Source organism: Zosterops lateralis (assembly GCF_965231275.1).
Source record: "Zosterops lateralis genome assembly, chromosome: 10".
Taxonomy (NCBI): Eukaryota; Metazoa; Chordata; class Aves; order Passeriformes; family Zosteropidae; genus Zosterops; species Zosterops lateralis.
This window is the reverse complement of record NC_139770.1, coordinates 9,998,084-10,020,435: the sequence shown is the minus strand read 5'-3', so window position 1 is coordinate 10,020,435 and position 22,352 is coordinate 9,998,084. Positions and strand designations below refer to the sequence as shown.

Here is a 22,352-nt window from a genome sequence, read left to right as displayed (position 1 = left end):
CCGCGGCGGCCCCGGGAGCGGGGGGCGGCCCGGGCGCGGCGGCGGGCGCGGGGCGCGGAGGAGGCGGCGGCGGGCGGCAGCCCCGGGGCGCGGCGGGCGCGGGCGGCGGTGCGGGGGGTGCAGGAGCACGGCCCCAGGGTCCGGCAGGAGCAGGGCCTGGCCCGGCGGGCGCAGCAGGAGCGCGGCGGGGGGCGGCGGGACGCGGGGAGCCCCCCGGGCCGCGCCCGCTGGTGGGTGCGGAGGGGCCGGCAGGAGGAGGGGGAGGCCCGCGGCGGGGTGCAGGAGGAGGGCGAGCTCTACCCGGGCGAGCAGGAGCACCCCGGCGGTAACCCCGGCACACGGACCCCGGCGCACCGCCCGAGCCGCAGGAGGTCCGCCCGGGTGTGAGGCCGCGCCCCGAGCCCGCTGCCCGCCGCCCCGGGGGGATCCCAGCGCCTCCCGGACCTCCCCGGCGTCGATCGTCGCACCCCGCCCCGGCAGGTGTGCGGGCTCGTCCCGCCAGCTATGCCGGCCGTCTGGAGTGCCGCCGTGCCCGTCCTCGCCCTCCGGTGACCGCTGCAGACTCGGCGCAGGATGCGGTGGCAGTGGCGGTGAGCGCACAGGTAAGAAACGAGGCGCGACCCCGCGGCTGGGGGTGCTGCGAGGGGCGGGGGGGTTCGGGGCTTGGCGCTGTGTTGCTGCCCGGGTGACATGTGAGCGTGCCGGTGTGTTGGCTCCGTGCCCCGCGTACCGCGGGCTGCGGTGCTGCCCTGGTGCCCGGGCACTGCGGGACTGCTCAGCCCCGGCCGGCAGCGTGCCCGACCTCCCGCTCCAGCTGCCAGGACAGAGCAGGCGGCAGGGGCTGGTGTGGGTGGGTGCCTGGTGCCCTTGAACTCTCCTAAACCACAGCGGAAGCTGGGGGAAGGTTATTTTTTCTTTTCCTGGAGAAAAGGCAGCTTTGCTCTTCCTCTTCCCTGGGCTCGTGGGAGCTGTGGCACTGAACAGAGGACCCTTGTCCTCCGGGGCCAGCCCTGTGCCTCGGGCTGTTGCACTGCGGCCGAAACCCCGAGCGGCAGTGAGGTCCAGGGAGCCTCTGACCACCTCATGCCCGGCACGCAGCACCGTGGCCGTGTCCAGCTGTGATGTGGCAATTTTTCTCTAAACAGCCCAGGATCGTTGGGTACATTTGGTCTTTGTCGGTTTTGCTTTTTAAAATAAAAGTTTTAAGTTAAACTTAAGGTGGTGCTGACAGTCCAGACAAGGATCCCACCGTGCCAGGCAAACCCTGCTCGGTTTCTCCCAGCGTGATCAGACTCCTTGCCCACTCTGAAGCAGCAGCTGGGGAGGAGGTCTGGAGGTGGCCGGAGGAGCCCAGGCAGGGACAGTGTCTCTGGCGGCAGTGCTGGGGCTGGGCTGTCTGGGCAGGACAGGCTGGGGCAGAGCCTGGCGCTGGCACTTCCCCACGCCCTCCCCTCCCTGGGGCCGCCTGGTGCAGCGGGAGCACCGAGATGTCCCGGTGCTGCTGGGCCGGGCACCAGCTCAACACGCTGCAAAGGGCGCCCCTCCTGCCAGGTGCTGTGGGCTCTGGAGGCTGTGCATTCCCCCCTCTCACTCAGTTGTTCATTGAGCTGGCTCAGGGCAAAGCTTTGAACAAAGTTTCTTCACTCTGGGCTTGAAAAAGTCTCCTAAAAACAGGACCTGCCTCGTGGGGTGTCTTTGAGCAGGTCTGTGCTACCAGGAACCTCTTTAGGGCGAGGGTCCGTGTGCTGCCCACCCATCCTCAGCTGCGGCCCCGCTCCCCCTGCCCGCCCCGAGCCCGCTGGTCCCCGCAGGGAGTGGGGCGGTAAAGCAGCTTCCGCATCCCCCGCCGGCCGCGCCGAGGCCTGGGGGTGCAGGGTGGGGGCTGTGCAGGCTGTGCAACCTGTTACCAGCCCCTGGAGCTACCGGAGCCTCGTTAGCCAGGTATTTGTTAGTGCAGGGTGGGGTGTAGTGGGTATGGCTGGGGGGGCTGGCGATGCCTCCCTCCTCCTCGGGTCGCTGCCAGCCTGCTGTCCCACCATGACTCAGCCTCCCCGGGGCAAGGGGGGCCCTCATAAGCAGAGGAGCAGCCCCCACGGCACCATGAACTACTGTGAGCTTGTAGCAGAGCCCTGTCCTAACCAACTGCAGCCTAGACTTGACGCTATGCCTCAGTTTCCCCCCAAGAGGTCCCATCCTGCTCCTGGAGCCACCTGGGTTATGACTTCAGTTGTGTCCATGAAGGATTGATAGGTGTCAGGGGAAAAGTATCCTGAGGGGCATTGTCCACTTGTATGGGTTTTGGGGGACAGGAGGAGGCTCTGCTTCATGCACAGCCCCTGCCAGGACAGACTGGAGGAAGTCTTGTTCCATCCCTGTGTTGAGCAGCCCTGGGGGGAGGGCCACTGCTCCCGCTGCAGTCTAGCTAATTAGGGTGCTGTCAGTTAGTGCTAATGACCGGCAAAGACTGAATGGTCTGGCCAGGATACTGCGCTGCTCTGGTGCTGGCGAACTGCAGGGAATGAGCCTTCATTCCCACTTCCAGCTCTAGGGGTCCCAACTCGCCTGCTCCCAGCCTGAAGGGAAGATGCTGCTGTGTGGATGTGGCTTTGTGCCAGTCTGGCCTGAGACCTGACAAACTCGTTTTGTGCCAGCTGCAGCCTGGCCCAAGTGCACATCCTGAACTGGGGGGGAGATGGGGGTACTGCTGGCAGCACGCCCGGGGTGGAGGGGCTGCTTGGACTCAGGGCTCAGGGTGGTCCTGGTGCCCCCCTTCCCTGGCAGGGCTGGGGACAAAGCTCACTTGGGGGGTGAGTCCACAAAGGCTCTTCCAACTGCCTTGGCAGAGTGGGTCACGACTCTGGATGCAGAGAGACTTCCTTAACCTTTCCCTGGAAATCTGGAGTGTCTGGGGTGGACAGATGGGGGTGCCAGGTGGGGAGGCCTATTCTGAGCTCTCCCACTTCACCCCAGGGGAACCCTGTGACTGGTGTCACCTGAGCCTTGACAGTTTGACCCCTCACACACTGCCCATTTCGCTGTGACACTGGGGCTGGCACTGCTAAGGGACCCCACAGTGCTGTCCCTGTGGCCCAGGTGAGGTCAGTCTGGGGGGCTAGCAGGCACAAACCAGCCTTGCACTGGGGCAAGGTGACAGGTCCCTACTGTGGCAGTGACATCAGGGCTCAGTGATGCCAAGCCTGCTGCCTCCTCCACCTCCCCAACAATGAGACTGCCAGGGACTGTTGCTTTGCATGTTTGTCCCCCAAAACACTGCACTGTGACCCTGCCGTGGTGGGAGAGCTCGGGGCTGGGGTGAGGATCAGTTATGGGGTCAGCAATTGCTGCCCATGCCGGCGAGCTGGGAGGTGCAAGACAAGCTAAGCCCGCCCCAGCTCGACCTGCGGAGCGGATTTAGCAGAGGAAAGAGGCTTAGGGAGAGGATTGGGTTGTGCCAGGATGGGGGGGCCCCCACATGCCTATGTCTTTCCTGCCCTCACAGCCACTGCTGCAGGCAGGGGCTCAGAGCAGGGGATGCTCTGTGCTGGGCAGCAGGATCAGGCCATGGGGCCAGGCTCAGGGAGCCCAGAGATGGCAGCAAGGAGGAACCTGGCACCTCGGCCTCCCCGGCCACCCCTGCCACGGGGGTCACCAGCCCTCCATGCTGGCCCCCTGAGACCTCCTGCTTGCTCCATCCAGCCAACCAGGCAGCATCTGGTGCCTGCACCGAGGGAGGTAAAGCACCCACTGGTATGGGGGTATGTGGGGCAGCACAGTCTAGAGAGGGGCTGGGGATGGTCCCTGGGGAGCTGGGTGGCAGCAGATCCCACAGGTGGGCAGGATGCAGGCGGCAGCCGTGGCTCTGGTGGGAGCAGGATGTGTTTGTACACATGGATATGTGCGTGTCTGCACACCTGCGCCGTGGCAGCCGGGCCGGGGAGTGTGTCACCACAATTTGGGGCCGCCCTCGGGGCCCTGCCAGGGCTGAACAAGCCAGCCCGGGGTGACGGCGCGGCTGCCCCGCTGCCGCCGCAGTCGGTGAGATCACTTCCAGGCGACACAGCTGCCAGGAAGGTGGCAGGCAGGCTGTGACAGTGAGCAGGGTGATGTGATGGAGGTGAGTGGGGGACCCCATCCCCCTCTGGGAGCTTGTTTCTGGGACTCAGCACTTTCTGGGGCCCTCTGTGCGGGGTGGTGGGCATGGGGGATGCTGTGGCACTGGTCCCAGGGATGTGGGGCCAAGTGTGGTGTCCCAGAGGGCTGGGGAACGCCAGTGTCCCCACAGAGGGGAGGGACACCTTGTGTTCAGTGTGACTGTCCCACCCTGGAGGGTAGAAGACAGTGCAGCCCATCCAGTGGTTGTCCTTGTGGTGGGACCCCCCGCAGGGTGGGGAATTGCAGGCAGGTGAGTCAAGGCTGGCAGGGCACAATGCCATTTGTCCCCTTGTGAGGTACCTAATCATTCTGGTGTCAGTTAAGCCTGGGCAGGCCAGAAGGACCCGACGTGTGGGTGTGTGACCCAAATCCTTGCCTAGGGCTGCGGGGACAGGGGCCGTCCATACTCGTCCCCACAGCATCGCCTTCACTGGGCAGGCCGGTGAGGGTTTTGGGGTGGCACAGGGCGGTGGGTCCGGAGGGAAGGTGGCATAGCACGTGCATCAGTCACCGTCCCGTGGCGTGCCAGCGCGGTGACGCCGGCGGGCCGTGCGCGGGGGCGGCTCGCTGCTCCCACGCCGCAGGCTCGGCCCGCCTCGGCTCCACGGCTGAGCTCACCTCCGTGGTATGGCAGGAGGAGCCGCCGAGGGGTGTCCCTGCCCGGCCCCTCAGCCAGGGCACACGCCCACCGGGATTGGGGGTGTTTGTTTCTCCGGAGCAGGGAGAGGGGAAGGGGAGGCAGGACACGCTCTGGCCCCCTGCCTTGGCACGGTGACAGCCCGGTGTCACTCCTGTGGCTGCGCCAGGCTCTCAGGGCTCTGGGGGGGAGCAGTGATGGGTCATGAGGGTGCTTCTGGGGGTCAGAATGGGGCATCGTGCCCTGTGGCGTTGGCATGAAGAGAAAATTGGTCCCTGGGGACTCTGCTGTGCCCCAAAGGACAGGCAGGTCACAGGGGTCTTTGAGGGAGCTGCAGCCCCCCCTCCCCCCCTCCCGATTTCAAACTGCTTTTGCAGCTCTGGTCCGGAGGCTGGGAGAGGGACTGTGCCTGGTCACCGTGGGGGCACAGGCCAGTCCCGGTGTGCACGAATTGGGGGTTCCCCATCCAGGGGGGTGGGTTCCTGCTGGGGGCTGTGCCAGCTGCAGCAGCGCCTGGAGAGGTCCAGGAGACCCCCAGCCCCCTGCGAGGAGGTGGGGGGAGAGGATTGATCCTGGCGTGGCTCTCGGACCCCCATCCCAGCGGCACCCCCGGGGCCTGGCTGCTGTCCCAGCCGTGCCGTGCCTGCGCCAGCGCCGCCGGTCGCCGCGGAGCAGCCATCTTCCCGGTGCATCCCATCCCCCGCCGCCTGCGCAGGGAAACGGGAGGGATGCTGGGGATACTGCCAGCGCCAGAGCACCCCCATCCCTCTGCAGGTGCCTCCCTACCCATCCTGCCTGCCATCGAGCCCCGGCTGCTTGGCGATGGTCCCCCCTCATCCTCCTCCTCCGCCCGGCTGCCTGGTGCACCGCGCCGGGGTGCGGGGAGAAGGGGGCAGCGAGCGCGGCGCTGGTGGCGATGCCACCACCTCTCCACTCAGGAGCCGGAGCAGGGACAGAAGGTGGGCGGTTGGGCTGCCGCGCCGGGAGGAAGACGGTGGTGCCAGGCTGGGATCGGGGTGAGGACAAGCGCTCAAGGAGCTTCTCTTTTCCCTTTTCGCCTGCATCCTTCCATCCATCTTCCCTCCCCCCCAGCCCCCACCGTTGCCATCGCGGTCACCTTCACCCTCTCGCTGTTTTCCGGAACTGCAGCAACTTTCTGCCATGTGATCCCAAAGCCGGCTCCAGCCCTCGCCGCCCCCAGGCAGACGCGGGCGTCTCCGCAGAGCCCCCCGCTCGCCGCTGCGCCGCAGCCGCCGCCTCAGCCATGGGCGAGAGATGCGACTACCAGCGCTTGAGCAGCGCCGAGGAGGAGGAGGAAATGCACGGCCCCTTGCCCCACAGCTTTTCGGACAGCACCGGGCAGCGGGCCCTGCGGCTGGGCAGCAGGCGCCCCACGCCGCCCCCCCGGCAGGACATCGCCCCGGGCACGGCCCGGCGGGTCAGTGCGGGGGAGGCGGTGCAGGGGAGCAGCGGGGGGCACCTGGCTCAGCTTGATGGCCCCAGGATGGGCATGGCTCGGCAGCTGGCCCGGAGCACGGGGGCTCCCTGCATGGCATCTCCCCTCTGCAGTGTGCCATAGCCCGCAGCATCCGGGGCAGCATGACACCCCCGCCTCGCTCGGCTGTGCTTCCATCCTGACCCACGGGAGGGGGCCTGCCTGCTGCTTCTTGCTGGGGAAACTGAGGCATGGGGGAATGGTGTGAGGCACCCAGGCTCAGCCAAGCCTGACACAGCTTGTGGAGGGGGGGCTCGGTGCCCAGCACAAGATGCCATCCCCCAGCAGCAGCGCTGTAACCAGACAGCGGCCCCGCAGGCTGCCATCCCCACATGGGGGTGTCCCTGGGGGATGTCAGGCTTTGCAGGGATATGGGGAATGTGTAGGTGCAGCGGGCTTGAGGTGCAGGACAGGTATTGTGGTGTCATTAGAGATAGATGTAATGGGGGGGATGGAAGGGGGAGAGGCGGGAGGCCTGACCTCCCCTCCATGCCAGCTCGGACGGGCGTGTGCGCTGCCGGGCAAGCGGAGAGGCGACCAACACGCCACGGCGGGGGTGGGCACCCGTGGGCGCGCAGGGGGCCGGCGGCTCCAGGTGCGCGTCGGGCGGAGGCGGGAGCGGGACGGTGCCGGCGGCGCCGCGGTGTTTGCGCACGTGCGGCCGGGCAGGGCGGCAGCCGGGGCCGCGCGGAGGGGACGGGCGTGGGGGGCGGCTGCGGTCGTGCAGGTGGCGGGAGGCGCGGGGGGATTGCTCCTGTGTGGTCCCGGGGTGCACGTGAGCATCCTCAGCACGCACCGTGCAGGAGCCCGGGTGCACGTAGGGTGGGTGCACCCCTGGCGCTGCAGGGATGGGTGTGCGCGGCAGGGGCGGGCAGGGCAGCAAGGGCCGAGCGGCAGCTGTGAAGCGGGTCTGGGGGGTTTGTGACTTCCCACCTCAGGACGGGAGTTTGATGGCAGGATTCCTCGCCCAACTCAGAGTCGAGGTTGCAGGATCACTCCCTGTGCCTGTGGGTCTATTGTAGACAGGGAAACTGAGGCACAGAACGTCCCCTGGCATGGTGGGCAAAGCAGGGTTCCCCACTTCCTTTTGGAAACCTGTACGCCCGATGTGAGCACTGAATTGGGCAGCCTCACCTGGGATTTGTGGATGCAGGAGGCAGTGCACTCGGTGCCAGTCCCAGTGGGTGCCATTTCTGTGTGATGAGGGTGATGCTCTTTCAAGGCAGGGTACCCCCCCACCCCCGGTGTCCCCTGAGCTGGGACGGGGGAAGCTGGCGCGTGGCAGAGGTTGGTGCCGAGGGCACTGTGCCCAGTTGTCCCCAGTCAATGGGCTCTTGTGCCCGGTCTTTCTGCTGCCGGGTGCCAGCTGGGATCCCAGGAGCAGTGGAAGCCCCAGCGGAGACTCCTCTTGGGGATGCACTTAGCTCCCTCTCAGCTGCCCCTGTAGCACAGCAATGGCCACGGACTGGGGGCCCAGGCAGGCGGGGGCTGTGGCAAGAGGTTGCTGTGGGTCTTTCCTCTCTCACGCTGTGGCTGCCAGAGTGGCCAGCTGTTCTCCCTGGGGAGCCTGCGGGCGGACAGCACTGGGGTGGGGTGCCAGCCCCACCAGGGAAGGGGAGCGAGCCCCAGGGTGCTTGTGGTGCCCCCGTTGGGGCTGGCAGCTGGGCAGCGGATATGTTTGCCGGGCCAGAAACTCCCCCCGCAGTGCCCATCGCCCTGGCATCATGCCTGTGGCCTCGGTTGGGGAGCAAAGAGCCGGATGTCTCTTCTGCCTCCCTCCCTCCCTGCTTCCTGGGGGGGAAACTGAGGCCTGGGAGCTTTTCCCAAGGCCGGGGCGAGTTTCCATGGCAATGGGAGCGGGGGTCCGGGCTCCCAGCTGCCGGCGACCGCCGAACAAGGGAGAAAGCGGGACATTGATGGGAGCCCGGCCCCTTGGGCGCGCGTCCCAGCCCGGCTGAAAATAACCCTCCTGGGCAGCGCTGCGGGCAGGCGGCCGGGAGCGAACCCCGCTGGCAGCGAGGGGTCCCCAGGAAGCGGCTCCAGCCAGGGGAGTGACCCCCAGCCCTGCCCGCCGCCACCCCCCGCCCGGCCCCGTTGCGTTGGGGAAGGGGTGGGCCGGCCGGCCAGAGGATCGAGAGCCGGATGGAAGGAGGGGCAGAGCCACAGCCCGCGTCCGGCCGGCGGACAGCCCGAGCCCCCTGCCCGCTCCAGGGGCGTCTATGGGGCGGGCGAGCCCAGGCCACATCTCTGTAGCCAGTGAAGGGACCGCCGGTGCCCCGGCTGCGGTGAGCGGGCTCCGCCGTGCGACGCCGGCACCGGGGAAGGGACATCAGCGGTGCCAGGGGCTGGCAGCCAGGCAGGATGCGACGCTTCCAGGCTTTGCACCGATCCTTCCCCTTCCTCACCCGCTTCCGCCTCTACCGAGTAAGTGCCGACCCTCGCCCCGGGCAGACCCTCCGCTGGCCGTCCCCCGACCCTGTCCCCGTCGCCTGGGGCAGGGGAGCCGCGTTCCCTCGGCCCCGTGTGGCCCCGTGCGCCCCCGTGCCCAGCTGCTCGCCGCGCCCGCCGTATTTTTAGCCCGGTGCCGAGGACTGTAATTGCGGTGACGCGGCCCAGGGAGCCGAGCACAGCGGGTGAAGACGCCAGGGGCCATGTCGTCTCCCAGGGAAGAGGAGAGGATGGAGAGGGCTGCCGCGCTGTGGGGCTGGGATGGCGGGTCCCGACCTCCTGCCCGCTCTCAGCAGGAGGAGGCAGAGCCATATCCCTTTCCAGAAAGGTGGTGGTTAAAGTGGGGGAGAGCAGGGACGACAGGCAGGGATGGGGAGTAGGGAGGAACGTGGGGGTCCAGCCCTTCCTCTGTGTCCTGGCACGGCTGGGGGCTGATGCAGTACTGATCCTGGCAGTACTGGGGTGCTCTGTACCTCAGCGCTGGAGCAACAGGACCCTCCAGAGGCCCCGATGTTCCTGTCTGCCCTCTCTCTGTGTCTGCCCAGTGAGGTGCCACCACCCGTGGCAGAGGAGACCCACTGTGAGTCTGTACTACAACTCAGCCAAGTGTGCAGGCATGCCAGGGGGTCAAGGTGGCTGTCCCTGCTGGGGACAGCTGTCACCTCCCTGCTCAGACCTTTCAGCTGAGCAGAGGGAATTGGGCAGGCACATCTGTCCAGAGATTCTACTTCCTGTGTCCTGGGCACTCCTGACCAGGGGATAGCCTGTGCTGGAATGCAGGGGTGTGCTGGTATTTCTGTGAGCAGGGCAGGGCAGACTGGGGGGCCCTTCCTGTCTCTGGGGGTCCTGTTGATTGGGGTGCCTCTCCCGGCCTCCCCCAGAGAGGGGGTGACAGGCTCAGGAGATGACTCTACTAATATCCCTCACAGCAGCACCCCAGCCTTGGTTCTGAGCTCCTCTGGGTGACTCTGCAGTGGGGATATGGCAGAGGGGAGCGGAGCAGGGTTGCCCCTAACCCAACACTGTGTCCCAGCAGAGGCTGAGCTGTAGCATGCAGGCAGAGGAGGGCACGGACTGGCTGCTGGAGCTGCTCACGGAGCTGCAGCTGCAGCAGTACTTCCTGCGCATCCGAGACGAGCTCAACGTCACACGCCTCTCCCACTTCGAGTACGTCAAAAATGAGGATCTGGAGAAGATCGGCATGGGACGCCCCGGTGTGTACATCCCCCCCACACCTCTTCCCTTACCCCTGGCTGGATGTGCAGCATCTTTTGGGAAGCCCACAGGAGCAAATGGGGCTGGAAGGGACCCCTACCCCAACTGGCTTGTGACGGTCACTGTGTCCCTGTGTCCTGCAGGCCAGCGGCGGCTGTGGGAGGCAGTGAAGCGGAGGAAAGCCATGTGCAAGCGGAAATCCTGGATGAGCAAGGTAGGGATGAGAGAGGGACAGGTGTGGCAGAGAAACTCAGGTAGACAGGAAAAGCTGGACCCCTCCCTGTACCCTTCCAGGGTGCCTGGCTCCCCCACATCCCTGGAGGCTGACAGGGAAATGGGCAGAAGCCCCTGCCATCCATGCCCCACCTGTGGTGTCACCCTGCCAGTGTGTGCCCCAGTCCCCCTCAGACTCCTGGGTCACGTCCCAGCAAAGGACAGCCCTGCTACCCTAGCATTTGGAAAATTCATTCCCCTCATGTTATTTGCCTCTTTATCAGGAAACTTGCAGCGTTTGCAGCGAGTGAACCAGAGCCTTCTTCCAGACAGCTCTGTGGGCAGAAGTCGTGCCCAGGACATTGCCCACCCTGCTGCCCCACAGCAAGGGGGCAAAGCTTTGAACCTGCAGGCTGGGACATACTGTGATGGGATGCTCACATATACCCTGATACCATCCCATCCAAAGCTGGTACTGCTGACACCCTATGGCAGCTGGCAACCCAGAAGAGCAGAGTTTGGCAGAGCCCAGTTTGCCAGCTGGGCACTGGGCCACGGTCTCTCCCCTGAGTGGGACATGATGAGGATGGGCTTTTAATAGAAGGCTACTTCTATTAAAGAACAAATAGCAGAAATGCCACCTCCCACCCCAGACACATGCTGGGCCCAGCCCCCACGCACCCTGCATCAAGACTGGGATGGACCCTGTCCCATGAGGCACATCATTCATCCCAGCTGAGGGAGATGGAAAGAGAGCCCATCCCCTCTGAGTGGCCAGCAAACATTGCAAAGCCCACATCGCTGCAGGGATGTGTCACCACTCTCAGCCCAAGCTGGAGGTTTTCCTTGGCCTTGTGCCCAAGCACATTGTGTGGCCTCAGCCTAGCCAAGGAGTGCCCAGGGCCCTCTGGCTACTGGCCTGGTTTGTTGTGGCTGCTGGGGAACTGCTGCAGAGCTGCAGCAAGAGGAACAATCCCTTCCCTCCTCGGGAATCACAGCTCAGTACGCTGGCAGCAGGAGGAATGGAGCCTTCTCCCACAGCCAGTCTTCTCTGGGTCATCACCAGTTAGGAGTCATCACTAGGTTCCAGTGTGTACAGCTGAGGCAAGGGCTTGTGCCAGCACTTCTCACTTACAGGTGGGGTGTTTCCATGCCCATATTTCACCTTCCTCCGTGTCCCACAGGTGTTCAGTGGGAAGCGCCCAGAGTCAGAGCTGCCACCCCAGCCCCAGAGTACCTTCCGCAAGCCTCCCACACCACCACCCCCTGAAGCTGGGGGCCAGCACTCCCTCACCTGCCTCGTGCGGGAGCGAGACCTCTCAATCTTTGAGAAGCTGGGTGACGGCTCCTTTGGTGTCGTGCGTCGTGGAGAGTGGTGCACACCTGCTGGCAAGACGGTGAGGGGCTGCTCTGGGGGGTGGGGAGCCAGGCAGGGGGACCATGCACAGGGGAAGACACTTTGGAGCTCATCCCTGCTTTGGCCATAGCTGAATGTGGCAGTGAAGTGCCTCAAGACAGATGTGCTGAGCCAGCCGGAGGCACTGGACGACTTCATCCGGGAGGTGAATGCCATGCACTCCCTGGACCACAGGAACCTCATCCGCCTGTATGGTGTGGTGCTCTCCCACCCCATGAAGATGGTGAGTGTGGGGGGATGGGGCCCACCTCAATGATGCCCCCATAGGGGGGTCCCACATGATGGCATGAGCAAAGCCAGGCTGGGTCTGTACCCCAAGCCCTCTGCTGGCATCCCCATGGGGCATAAGAAGGCTGGAAAGCAGCCCAGCCAGGGTGGCCCTGGACTGACCTGCTTGCTGTCCTCTTCCCATGGCCCAGGTGACAGAGCTGGCCCCACTGGGCTCCCTCCTGGACCGCCTGCGGAAGAACCAGGGCCATTTCCTCATCTCCACCCTGTGCCAGTATGCCATCCAAGTGGCCAAGGGCATGGCCTACCTGGAGTCCAAGCGCTTCATCCACCGTGACCTGGCTGCCCGCAACATCCTGCTGGCCTCCAATGAGCTCGTCAAGATTGGGGACTTCGGACTGATGCGGGCACTGCCCAAAAATGACGATCACTATGTGATGCAGGAGCACCGCAAGGTCCCCTTTGCCTGGTGAGCCTTGGGGAGGGGGAGACTTGGAGGTGCAGCACCCATGGCCTCTGTGATGCTCATGTCTTTCCCCCTCTAGGTGTGCTCCTGAGAGCCTGAAGACACGCACCTTCTCCCACGCCAGTGATACCTGGATGTTTGGAGTCACCCTCTGGGAGATGTTCACCTATGGTCAGGAGCCTTGGATTGGCCTCAATGGCAGCCAGGTAGGTGTACAGCAGGGACCTGCCCCCTCGCCTCACCCTGTTGGTGCTGAGGGGGATCTGGAACACCCTGACAGCACACCCTGTGTAACAGATCCTGCACAAGATAGACAAGGAGGGTGAGCGGCTGCCGCGGCCTGAGGACTGTCCCCAGGACATCTACAACGTCATGCTGCAGTGCTGGGCACACAAGCCCGAGGACAGACCCACCTTCGTGGCCTTGCGAGACTTCTTGGTGGAGGTGGGTGAATGGAGAGGGGGACAGGAGCCCCAGCACCCCATCCTGCCAGCTCTGCTCAAGCATGGATTGAGCTAAGAATATTGCTGAGGTGGGAGGTGACATGGGGGAGCTTAGGCCAGGCAGCCCTGCAGGCTGGGAGGTGGAGGGTGGGGACATGGTCACAGCAGGAAGCACCTGGTCGCTGCCCTGCCATCACACACCCCAGGGATGTGACAGCTGAGGAGGGGCTAGTGGTGATGCTGTCTCTTGATCCATTTTTGGGGCCTGCCTGCCTTCCTTGGGGCTGGGCCTGGCCTCAAAAGAGAATGGACATGGGGGGCTGCATCCCGTATCCTCACCCACCTCTCCTCCAGGCTCAGCCCACCGACATGAGAGCGCTGCAGGACTTTGAGGAACCGGACAAGCTGCACATCCAGATGAACGACATCATCACAGTCATTGAGGGCAGGTACTGCATGGGAGGGTGGCAGGTATTGTAGAGGGGGAATGCACTGCCTTCCAGCCTGCATCGGGATAGGGAATGGGGAGACTGTGGGCATTGGCAGAGCAGGGAGGGGAAGGGGTGGCTCTGCCCTCAGCACACTTGGCTGTGTACCCCGTGGGTGGGTAGAGCTGGTATGTTTGTGGTCTCCCAGGCAGCACAGGATCGTGGGGCCGCCCGGGTGTGGGGGGCACAGCCCTGCCCACACTGCCCACAGCCCTGCCCGCACCATCCCTGCTGACTCACCCCTCTGTGCCCGTGGGTTTGCCCCGGGAAACTGCACGCCCCAGGGCCGCTCCCTGCTGATAGTGGTGGGGACGTGCCGCCAGCACCTGGAGACGTGCTGCTGTCATCGGGCTGGGAGAGGCACCGTGGGGCTTGGTACCGCGCTGGCAGAACTCGCTGAGCTGTGAGCTCCTCGGTCCCTGCCGACCACGCCAGGCACAGCCACCCCCTCCACTGCCCCAAGGACCTGGGACTGGAGTAGGGGGCCCTTCAGCCCCTGCATCCCTATCCCATGATATGCCTGTCACCTTCCAGCTGAGGGAGAGTGGGGACCTCCCAAAGAAGTTCTGTGAGCCGGCCTCCCAACCCCGAGGGGAGGAGGAGGAGGAGGAGGGCTCTGTCCCCGTCCCTCCCTGTCCCCCGCCCCAGGCCGGCTCCCCGCGGTTAGTCACAACCCGGGGTGAATCAGGCTGGGTTTGTGTGTCTGCAGGGACCGGCTGCTCCCGGTCCGCCGCCGCGGGGATGACTCTTGCCCAGGGTCTGGCGGTTTAATTGCAGGGAGGGGAGGGGAGGGGAAGCAGCGTCGGCGGAGGGAGGGAGGGAAGGAGCGGCGGAGGGCGGTGCGGCCGCGCCAGAGCGCCTACATCGTCCCTGCCGCCGCATCGCGGCCGGGCTGCGGGTCCGCGCCCCCCGCCCCACCGCCGGCCCCAGGTGAGCCGCGGAGGGAAGGATGGAGCGGGAAGAGGGGCTGGAGGTTGTCCGTCGGTCGGGAATTGCCGGGAGTGGAGCAGAGCCGGGGTGCAACTTCCACTGCCTCCGTTTCCCCGAGGGACGCCGGTCCTTGGTGACCCCCGGTGGGTGGGTTTTGGGGTGCGGACTCGGGGCACACGCGGTGGGTTCAGCAGCCGGGGGGTGGCGGAAGCCCCAGCGACTGCCGGTACTCCGGGAGGGGAGCTCCCTCCCCGTGCCTCAGTTTCCCCGGCAGCAGGCGCCCCTCGCTGCGCTGCTTGTGGGGATGCCCGGGCAGAGCTGGCGGGGGGAAGGGGGGCGCTCCTGCCGGGGGCCGCATCCGGCCCTGCCGAGGCCGCCCGGGGCACCGTAAACACCCCCCACCCCTTTTCAAGCCCCTGCCTGTCGTTTCGGCGGGCGCCGGGTGTGCGTACGTGTGTGTGGGCAGGGGCAGGGACCTCCCTGAAAGCCCCCCGGGGACCCAGCCGCTCGTGGGAGGGGGCTGTCGCGGGGAGAGGAGCCAGGGCAGCACCGGAGCGGGTTCGTGCCGGGGGTCCGAGCTCGGGTTCGGTGGGACCGGCGCTGGGAGCAGGGAGCGTGGAGGGATGGCCCGGCTGCAGCATCCCTTCGTCGGGATGTGGCGGTGAGGGGCGCAAGGAGGGGGGGAATGGAGGGCACCTCCCGGGGAGGGGAGCGGTTCCCCCACCTCCCCCAGCCTGCCGCGGGTGGGGGAGGATGCCCGGTACCGGCTGGGCTCTGCAGGGCTCTGCCGAGGGGTCCCGACGCTGAGTAAGGCGGCTGGTTGGCGGCAGCGGGAAGGTAAACAGGAAAAGGGCTGAGCTGGTGGCCGGGGGTGACTCACAGGTGACTCCAGGAAACTGTGGGGCCCGTGCCAGCCTCGCCAGGCTGGCACCCTCACTGCCACTGCCCCCTGCCCGCAGCACACCCTGCCCATGGGGAGTGGAGGGCCCTGGCAGGCAGGGGGGTAGCTTAGGGTCAGAGCCCCCCCACCATTTATCGGGCACAGTGCTGAGTGGAGTACACCACTTGGGATGCCTTTCCGTGCCCCATGCCTATTCCCTCCACTGGTCCCTCTGGGCTAGATGATCACCTCATTTCCCCCAGAAGTGGCTGCGTGCTGGGCAACTCCTCGGAGACAACTGGGGACCAGTACCCCCGGGTGGCTTGGGCCACTCAGGTGGCTCCAGGACAATTGACTGCCTAAGCCCACCACTTATCTTTCTGCCAATCTCCCCCTGCCCGCACAAGCCTGCACAGGGCTCATTGATAATGTAGGAAGAGAGTGAGGAAGACCCCACAGATGACTGTCCCCCATACGGGCCCCCATTAGATGTCAAACGTGTTCCCTGTGCCATCCTTTAGTGCATAGGGCACAGAGGGATTGGTGACAAAGAGCTTGGTGCAGGCATCACCCCAAGGCTCCTGCGTAACTTGAGGCAGCAAGGAGGAGGAAAGGGCATATCTTTTGGGACACAAGCATGGAGCTTTGTTCCCCACTACTTGCATTCCTAGCACCACCAGGTGCAGGGACCAGGTGGGGTGGGAGCCAAAGCATACTGCGGGTGTAGGGTTGGGATCCTGGGCACCCAGGGTCCCTTCCCGGTTGTCACCCTATGCCTTCGTGCACTCGGACAAGTCACCTTGCCTCCTCCCCATCACTGGGGCAGGCATGTGTCAACCTCCCATCCCCTCATCAGTAACAAGGTCCTTTTTATTCCTTAGGGCCGAGAATTACTGGTGGCGGGGTCAGAATAAACGGACCCTAAAAGTGGGCCAATTTCCCCGAAACACGGTGACCTCGGTGGCAGGGCTGTCAGCCCACGACATCAGCCAGCCGCTTAAAAACAGCTTCATCCACACAGGCCATGGAGACACCAACCCGCAGCACTGCTGGGGGTTTCCCGATAAAATTGATGAGTAAGAAACTTTTTGTCTTCTCTGCATCCTCTGCCTGCTCCCTCCCTTCCCTGCTGCCCACTGGGCTCGGGAGCAAAACGCGGCTTGGCTACTGCCCCTCTTTCCCTCCATGAAGCATCTCTTTCTGCCCCTGCTGTATTGGGAATGGTGGTTCTGGGTAGGGTCCCTGCAGCTGGACTAATTTCCTTGCCTCTTCCTACTAATGGGCTTAGGGACGTGGGGGGCTGCTCTGCTTGTGGCTCTCCCGGGAGGGGACCTTTATGGCTGTCCCAGGGGGGGACCTTTGTGGCTGTCCTGGGGCAGGAAGACATCAGTAAGCACCACCCTAGAGGTGGCCACATTACCCCAAAACACTTTTGGGTTGTCCCAGGGCTGTTAAATGTGTGCGGCTTGCAGCCTGTCCCCACGCTTCCAACAGCATGAGTCTTTTTGAAAAGCAAAACATGAAAAAAATCTACCAAAATGATTTTTTTCTCCACCCTGCTCTATCAGAAGACACCTGGCTGGACTGTGATGGGGGGAAGGGGGGCTGGGTGCTTGTGCTCCAGTGTCCCACATACTCTCTGACCATCTCAAGGTGGGATTGGTTGTGTGCAACAGTAAGCAGAGCACCTTGGCAGGGAGCATGTGGAGGTTCTACCAGCACTGAGCTGGAGGGATGTGGGAGGTCACTGTGGTGGGGGACAGGATAGAATTTCAAATCTGGAAAGCTCCTGATGGGCAGGGCCAGCTCCTGCACTAGGCTCAGTCCATCCCCTGGGATCATAATCCCAACTGCCGTTTGTTATCCCAGGCCTGGGACAGCTCTGCCGGTGCTCTCAGTCCCAGCCTGACCCCTCCACAGCACCCCGTGTCACGGGCCGTGCCGGCGGCCCTCGGAGGGCTGAACCAAGGCACGCGGCTCTGGCTCGTGCCCCGGCAGGCCTCCCCGCGCCCCGCTGCGTGGGCACGGGCGCTGGGTACGTGCTGCCCGGGCTGCCGAGAACGCACCGAGCTCGGCACACGCCCAGGCCTTCGGGCTGCACCAGCTCCCGCCGGCTCCCTGGCTTGCGATGGCTCGCCCGGGCCTCCTGGCACCCACCGGCACCGGGGCATCCTGCCCCAGGCGCAGCATCGCCCGGGTGCTGCAGGAGTGTCCTGGGCACGCTGCACCTTGGACACGGTGCCCTGCTTGCAGTCCCCTGGGCACGGCACAGGCAGCCACAGATGCACGTGGAGCCGGAGATGGGTGGGATGATGCTGGGATGGCACCAGGCTCTGTACCGTAGCACTGGAAGCCTCTGGGGTGTGTTGCCCCAGCACTCACAGGAACGGTACTCGCCGGGCATGGTCGTGTGGTGGAGGAGCTGGGAGGTGTCCCAAGGCACAAGCCTGAGGAGCAAGGGGTCCCACGTGGCCCCTGCTGACTCCCAGGCACTCTCCTCTCTCCCCACAGGCTGTACCTGGGAAATCCCATGGACCCTCCTGACATTTTAGGTGTGGACCCGAGTGCTGCCAGACCTACACAGCTTCCAGGGAGGGCTAAAAGTGAGTGGCTTTTCTCCTTCCTCCTGCCCATCAGCTGCTCAAAGCCTCCATCCCTGTACCTTGCTGCCGGGGTGATGGGCTGGATCCTTTCCTTTCTGTCTCTCTGCTGGCACTTGCTTTTTGCAGAGCAGAGGTGATGGGGCATGTTGTCACCTGGCTATACGCCACTGCCAGCAGCATGGGTGGCTGGTGGCTCTGCCTGGCTGGACTCTGCCCTGCTGCCCTTTGTCCGAGTCCCTTGTCCCCTCCCAGCCTCCCATAGCTGGGCTCCCCAGTGTGGGGAATCTCAGCGGAGCTGCCACAGGGAGGGAACTCAGATGCTGTGCATATGCCCCAGTCCTTATAAACCTACAGGTTTTCCTTGGGGGGCTTCCCACCAGCATCCTCCTCATGCTCTGCCAGAGAAGGGGGACACAACAAAGCATGCACCCTGTTAACAAGCACCCTGGCTGCCGCTTCTGTGTTCACCCTATGCTTCCCCTTCTCTTGGGTTCTCTCTTCTGCAGGGCAGCCTCCTCCACGCCCACCTCAGCCTACCGTCCTGCTTACCAGTAAGTTGGGCTTCTTTGGGTGCTACTCTCCCTTCTTCACACCCTCTTTCTTTTCTTACCTGGGTGGCCTGGGGCAGGTGCCCTGGTATGCCTTGGGAGCAAAGAGGGCTGAAACTATGGGGTAGTTTGGGGGCTTGGAGATGAAGATGCCCTTTCTTGCACCCTAGGGATGGGTGCTGAGACCCTCACCATCCCTCTTTTTCCCCTTCTAGAGCCTTGCTACGACCCAGTTAGTGAGGAGGAGGAGGGTCTGCCAGGGGGTCTGCGGAAGCTCTGCCTGAAGAAGCCAGGCACAGGGAAGGGTCTGCGACCGGTCAAGCCATCAGCACGAGTACCGGGCACCAAGGTGGGCGAGCGGCAGCCCGGACGGCTGGCAAGCGAGGGGCCGGCAAGCAGCGAGGTGACCCTCATTGACTTTGGGGAGGAAGTGCCCCAGGGCAGCCCCTCTCCAGTGGGGGAGCTGACAGCCCCCTCACTAGCCAAGCTGGCCATGGAGGCCTGCTCTTTGCTGGACAAGACCCCACCACAGAGCCCCACACGGGCTCTACCTCGGCCTCTCCACCCCACGCCAGTGGTGGACTGGGACGCCCGGCCCTTGCCCCCACCGCCTGCCTATGATGACGTGGCACAGGATGAGGATGATATTGAGGTCTGCTCTATCACCAGCCCCCCAAGCCGGCGGGGCAAGACCAACTATGGCTTCGTGGATGAGGGTGAACGGGGACCAGTACTGGAGGACAACCTCTTCCTGCCCCCCAAGGAGACCAAACAGCCCAGCATGACGCAGACCACCGAGCTCTTTGAGGAGCTGCAGCAGGAGTGCATGAAGAGGCTCAACGTCCCTCTGGGACCGGCTGCACCAGCTGACGACAAGCCCCAGATCCCTCCCCGTGTCCCAATCCCACCCCGGCCCCTTCGCCGCAACGAGCCTGGGCGCTGGTCAGGGGACCTTTCCCCAGCTTCGGGGGGCGAGGAAGACCGGCCACCCCAGATCCCCCCACGGGACCCACTGTCCCAGCCCACCTCCCGGACACCCAGCCCCATGGCTCTGCAGGTGGGCTCCCCCCAGCAACGTGCTGCCCTCTGCTCCTGCCTCTCCACCTCACCAGGGAAGCCCATGCCCACCACACAGAGCTTTGCCCTCGACCCTAAGTATGCCACCCCCAAGGTCATCCAGGCACAGGGCAAGGACTGCTCCAAGGGACCCTGCATCCTGCCCATCGTGAAGGATGGGCAGAAGGTCAGCAGCACCCACTACTACCTGCTGCCTGAGCGCCCTGCCTACCTGGACAAGTATGAGAAGTTTTTCAAGGAGGCTAAAAGCCCTGAGGAAATGACAACGTCCCGCCAGGTCACCACAGCCACTGTCCGTCCCATGGTGCAGCAGCCACTGGCAGACTGCAAGGCTAACTTTTCTTCCAACAACAGCAACCCTGGGCCCAAGTGCCTGGTGAAAGCCTCCTGCAGCCTCCAGAAGATCGTTTATGATGGGCCAGATGTTTGCCGTCCTGCTGACAAGATCCGGCTGGTAAGTGTCATCCCCCAGCATCCATGAGGAGTGGGCTCACATGGGCAAGAGTAGCCATGGCTCACTTGGGCTAGAGCTTTTCCCATCCTGTGCCTCAGTTTCCACAAGTTCAACCCAGGGGATTTGCTACAAGAAAGCCCAGATGTGCAGGGTGACATAAATAACACTGCCATGCCAAAACGGGAATTGAAGGCCCTGGGGAGGGGGAAGGTGGCTGCAGCTATGATTCCCTTGGTCTCTCTAGGCTGGGGATACTGTGACCCACCCAAGCCCAGGAGAGATTTAAGATCCCAGGGATGAGAATGATCCCAGCTCCAGGTTGATAGTCCTCCCTGAAGACAGGACCAGGGATGGGGGGCAGCCCTGGTGGTCCTCTGCTTCAGTCACAGGCTTCTTGCTGCCCAGAGGTGGCAGCAGACAGTGACCACAAGCTCCCCCCCAGGTGCAGGACACGGTGCACGGTGTGACCACCGAGGAGTGCCAGGCAGCCCTGCAGAAGCATGGCTGGAGCATCCAACGGGCTATCCAGTACCTGAAGGTACAGCACACCCTTGTTCCCTTGTCCTGGCTCCAGCAAGAGTGGTGGCACCCCTGTCACCCCTCTGGTCATACCCTGTCCCCTTGCAGGTGGAGCAGCTCTTCTGCCTGGGGCTGAAGTCCCGTGGTGAGTGCCAGCGGGTGCTGGAGATGTTCGACTGGAACCTGGCACAGGCCAGCTCCCACCTCCTCGACCCCTACAGCGCCACCCGCCAGAAGTAGGGACATTGATGGTTGGGAGGGGACAGTTCTCTGTGCCACACTGCTGTGGGCAGAGTGGCACTATCACCCCTCCTGAGTTCATGTCCTGTCCTCTCATTACAGGTGGTGACAGCGGGGATGGGGCGAGCTGCGTCGGATCCGGAGCAGGCATCTCGCCATTGGGCCAGTCCTGCTGCTTCCACCCACACAACCTGCTGCAGGACTCTGGACTGAGCCCCCACTTGAGGGTGGAGACACCCCAAAAGAGACCCTGCCTAGCACTACAGACTTTCCAGGGTGCTTGTGCCCTGGCCTTGGCAATGGGCTCCATCCCCTGGCCCCTTGTTGAATTGTTTTTGTAAAGAGAAATGTAATTTTAATATATATATATATTATGTATATATATAAAAATATTCTATGGAGAGGAGGAGGGTGCCTATGGCCATCTCTCAAGTTTATCCCTACCAACACACAGGGAACAGGCCACATCTCCACGGATGCTGGTTCTTCCCTGCAGGCTGCTGGGACTATGACCCTTGGGATCTGGCGTGGGATGAAGCTGGAGAGGGGATGCACGGACTTTGAGGATCCCCATGAAGCTGTGTGACATGTGCACCTATAAAACCTCCTGCTGAGTCTTCCCAGGCTGCTTTAGGGTGCAAAGTTCTCGCTATCCAGGGCTGCTGGAGTTAGTGACAGTTTATCCCACCCCCAGGCCCAACGATTGAGGGCTGGGCAGGGTGTTGCGTGCTCTGAGTGGGCAGTGCTTGCCTGCAGGGCAGCCCCCCGCAGCCGGGCCCCCCTTGCCCGGTGCCCCGCGGCTCCCGGCTGCCGCCTGACTCATGCCCGGGCAGGGAGTGGCGGGACCGGCGTCGCCCCCACCCACGCGAGGGCTGTTGTGCAACCGGTGCCTCCGCCACAGACGGAGCCGGGAGCAGGTGCGGGAGTGGAGGGGTGGCTCCTCTGGGGTCACAGCCGGTGTCAGTGCTCACTCCCCCCTCCACGGGGGTATCAGAGCCCCTTAGCTGGGTTTCCTGCAGTGCTGCCTTCTAGCAGCATCAGGAAGGGATCTTGGGATCAGGTGGAGGAGTATCTTGGTGCCCAAACCCACCAGCCCCATTGATAGTGGTGGTACCTGCTCCACAGGATACTCTGCTCCAGAGCTGGTGGCTTCAGAGGAGAGACCCTGCCCTACTTCAGTGAGGAAGGGCTGCCTTGGCGTGACCATGGATCCATCCCTGTGGCAGATGGTACCTGGCCACATCCTGTGCACCCACAGCTCCCTCAGCTCTGGTCCCCCCGGCCCCCTCTGAGTGTGGGGACAGGGAGCTGGTGCTGCTGTGAGCACGGTCACACGTCACTGCTTGGGACTCTGTGCTTCTGTTTTCCATGTGAGGTGCAGCCACCGTGGCAGGACTGTCAGTGAAGCGAGGAAAGCACAACACCATCCCTGACTCACTTCCCTCTCCTTAAGGGATCCTGGAGCTGGGTGAGACCCTGTGAAGAAGCAAATACATTTGCTGCAGTGGCCTCGCTGTGTCTGTTCGTGCAGCCGGGGCCATCCAGCCTCTATCCCTGGTGGAAGGTGACCTGCAACCCAGGGCAACTCCTGGCCCCGCCACCTCGGCGGGAACAGCCCCCCCACGCCATCCGGGTTTGTGTGGGCGTTTGCCGCGATGTGCAGATAGCGCCTGGGACCGGCAGTGCCGGAGGGCAGGGTCAATACGTGGGACCCCAAGGCACCAGCGGTAGCCTGCTCCTTCCTTCTTCCTCCTTGGTGTTGAGCCAACCCCTGCCAGGGGTTATCGGCCATGCAGCCAAGTGTGGAGGGACCTGACAGCAACCAGGAGGGTGGGTGGGGGTGCAGAGCCCAGGACAGACCCGCCCCTCACAGAGATGTTTGGGACCCCCGTCCCCACC

The 22,352-nt window shown here is 64.1% G+C and overlaps 1 protein-coding gene across 2 annotated transcripts; it reads left to right on the top strand.

The window, feature by feature from the left end:
• Positions 1 to 490: 490 nt before the first annotated feature.
• TNK2 (tyrosine kinase non receptor 2) lies at positions 491 to 20,990 on the top strand. 2 transcript variants are annotated; one of them, XM_083868672.1, is made up of 16 exons: positions 491 to 602; positions 9,769 to 9,946; positions 10,091 to 10,161; positions 11,345 to 11,557; positions 11,648 to 11,800; positions 11,997 to 12,274; positions 12,351 to 12,477; positions 12,569 to 12,715; positions 13,069 to 13,163; positions 15,894 to 16,088; positions 17,524 to 17,615; positions 18,122 to 18,166; positions 18,379 to 19,694; positions 20,137 to 20,232; positions 20,322 to 20,449; positions 20,556 to 20,990. In XM_083868672.1, exons 2-16 carry the CDS (start codon positions 9,784 to 9,786, stop codon positions 20,560 to 20,562), a joined length of 3,126 nt encoding a protein of 1,041 aa, XP_083724798.1. In that variant the 5' UTR covers positions 491 to 602; positions 9,769 to 9,783; the 3' UTR covers positions 20,563 to 20,990. The 2 variants fall into 2 exon arrangements, with proteins under 2 accessions (XP_083724798.1, XP_083724797.1); XM_083868671.1 differs by lacking the exons at positions 491 to 602; positions 18,122 to 18,166 and having other exon boundaries at positions 20,556 to 20,988.
• The last annotated feature ends 1,362 nt before the right edge of the window (positions 20,991 to 22,352 follow it).

Coding starts and splice junctions, on each gene's coding strand:
- TNK2 (XM_083868672.1), top strand. CDS start 9,784: ATGCAGGCAGAGGAGGGCACGGACTGGCTGCTGGAGCTGCTCACGGAG. Junction 13,164..15,893: donor ATCACAGTCATTGAGGGCAG/GTACTGCATGGG, acceptor TTTATTCCTTAG/GGCCGAGAATTACTGGTGGC. Junction 20,233..20,321: donor GGGCTATCCAGTACCTGAAG/GTACAGCACACC, acceptor GTCCCCTTGCAG/GTGGAGCAGCTCTTCTGCCT.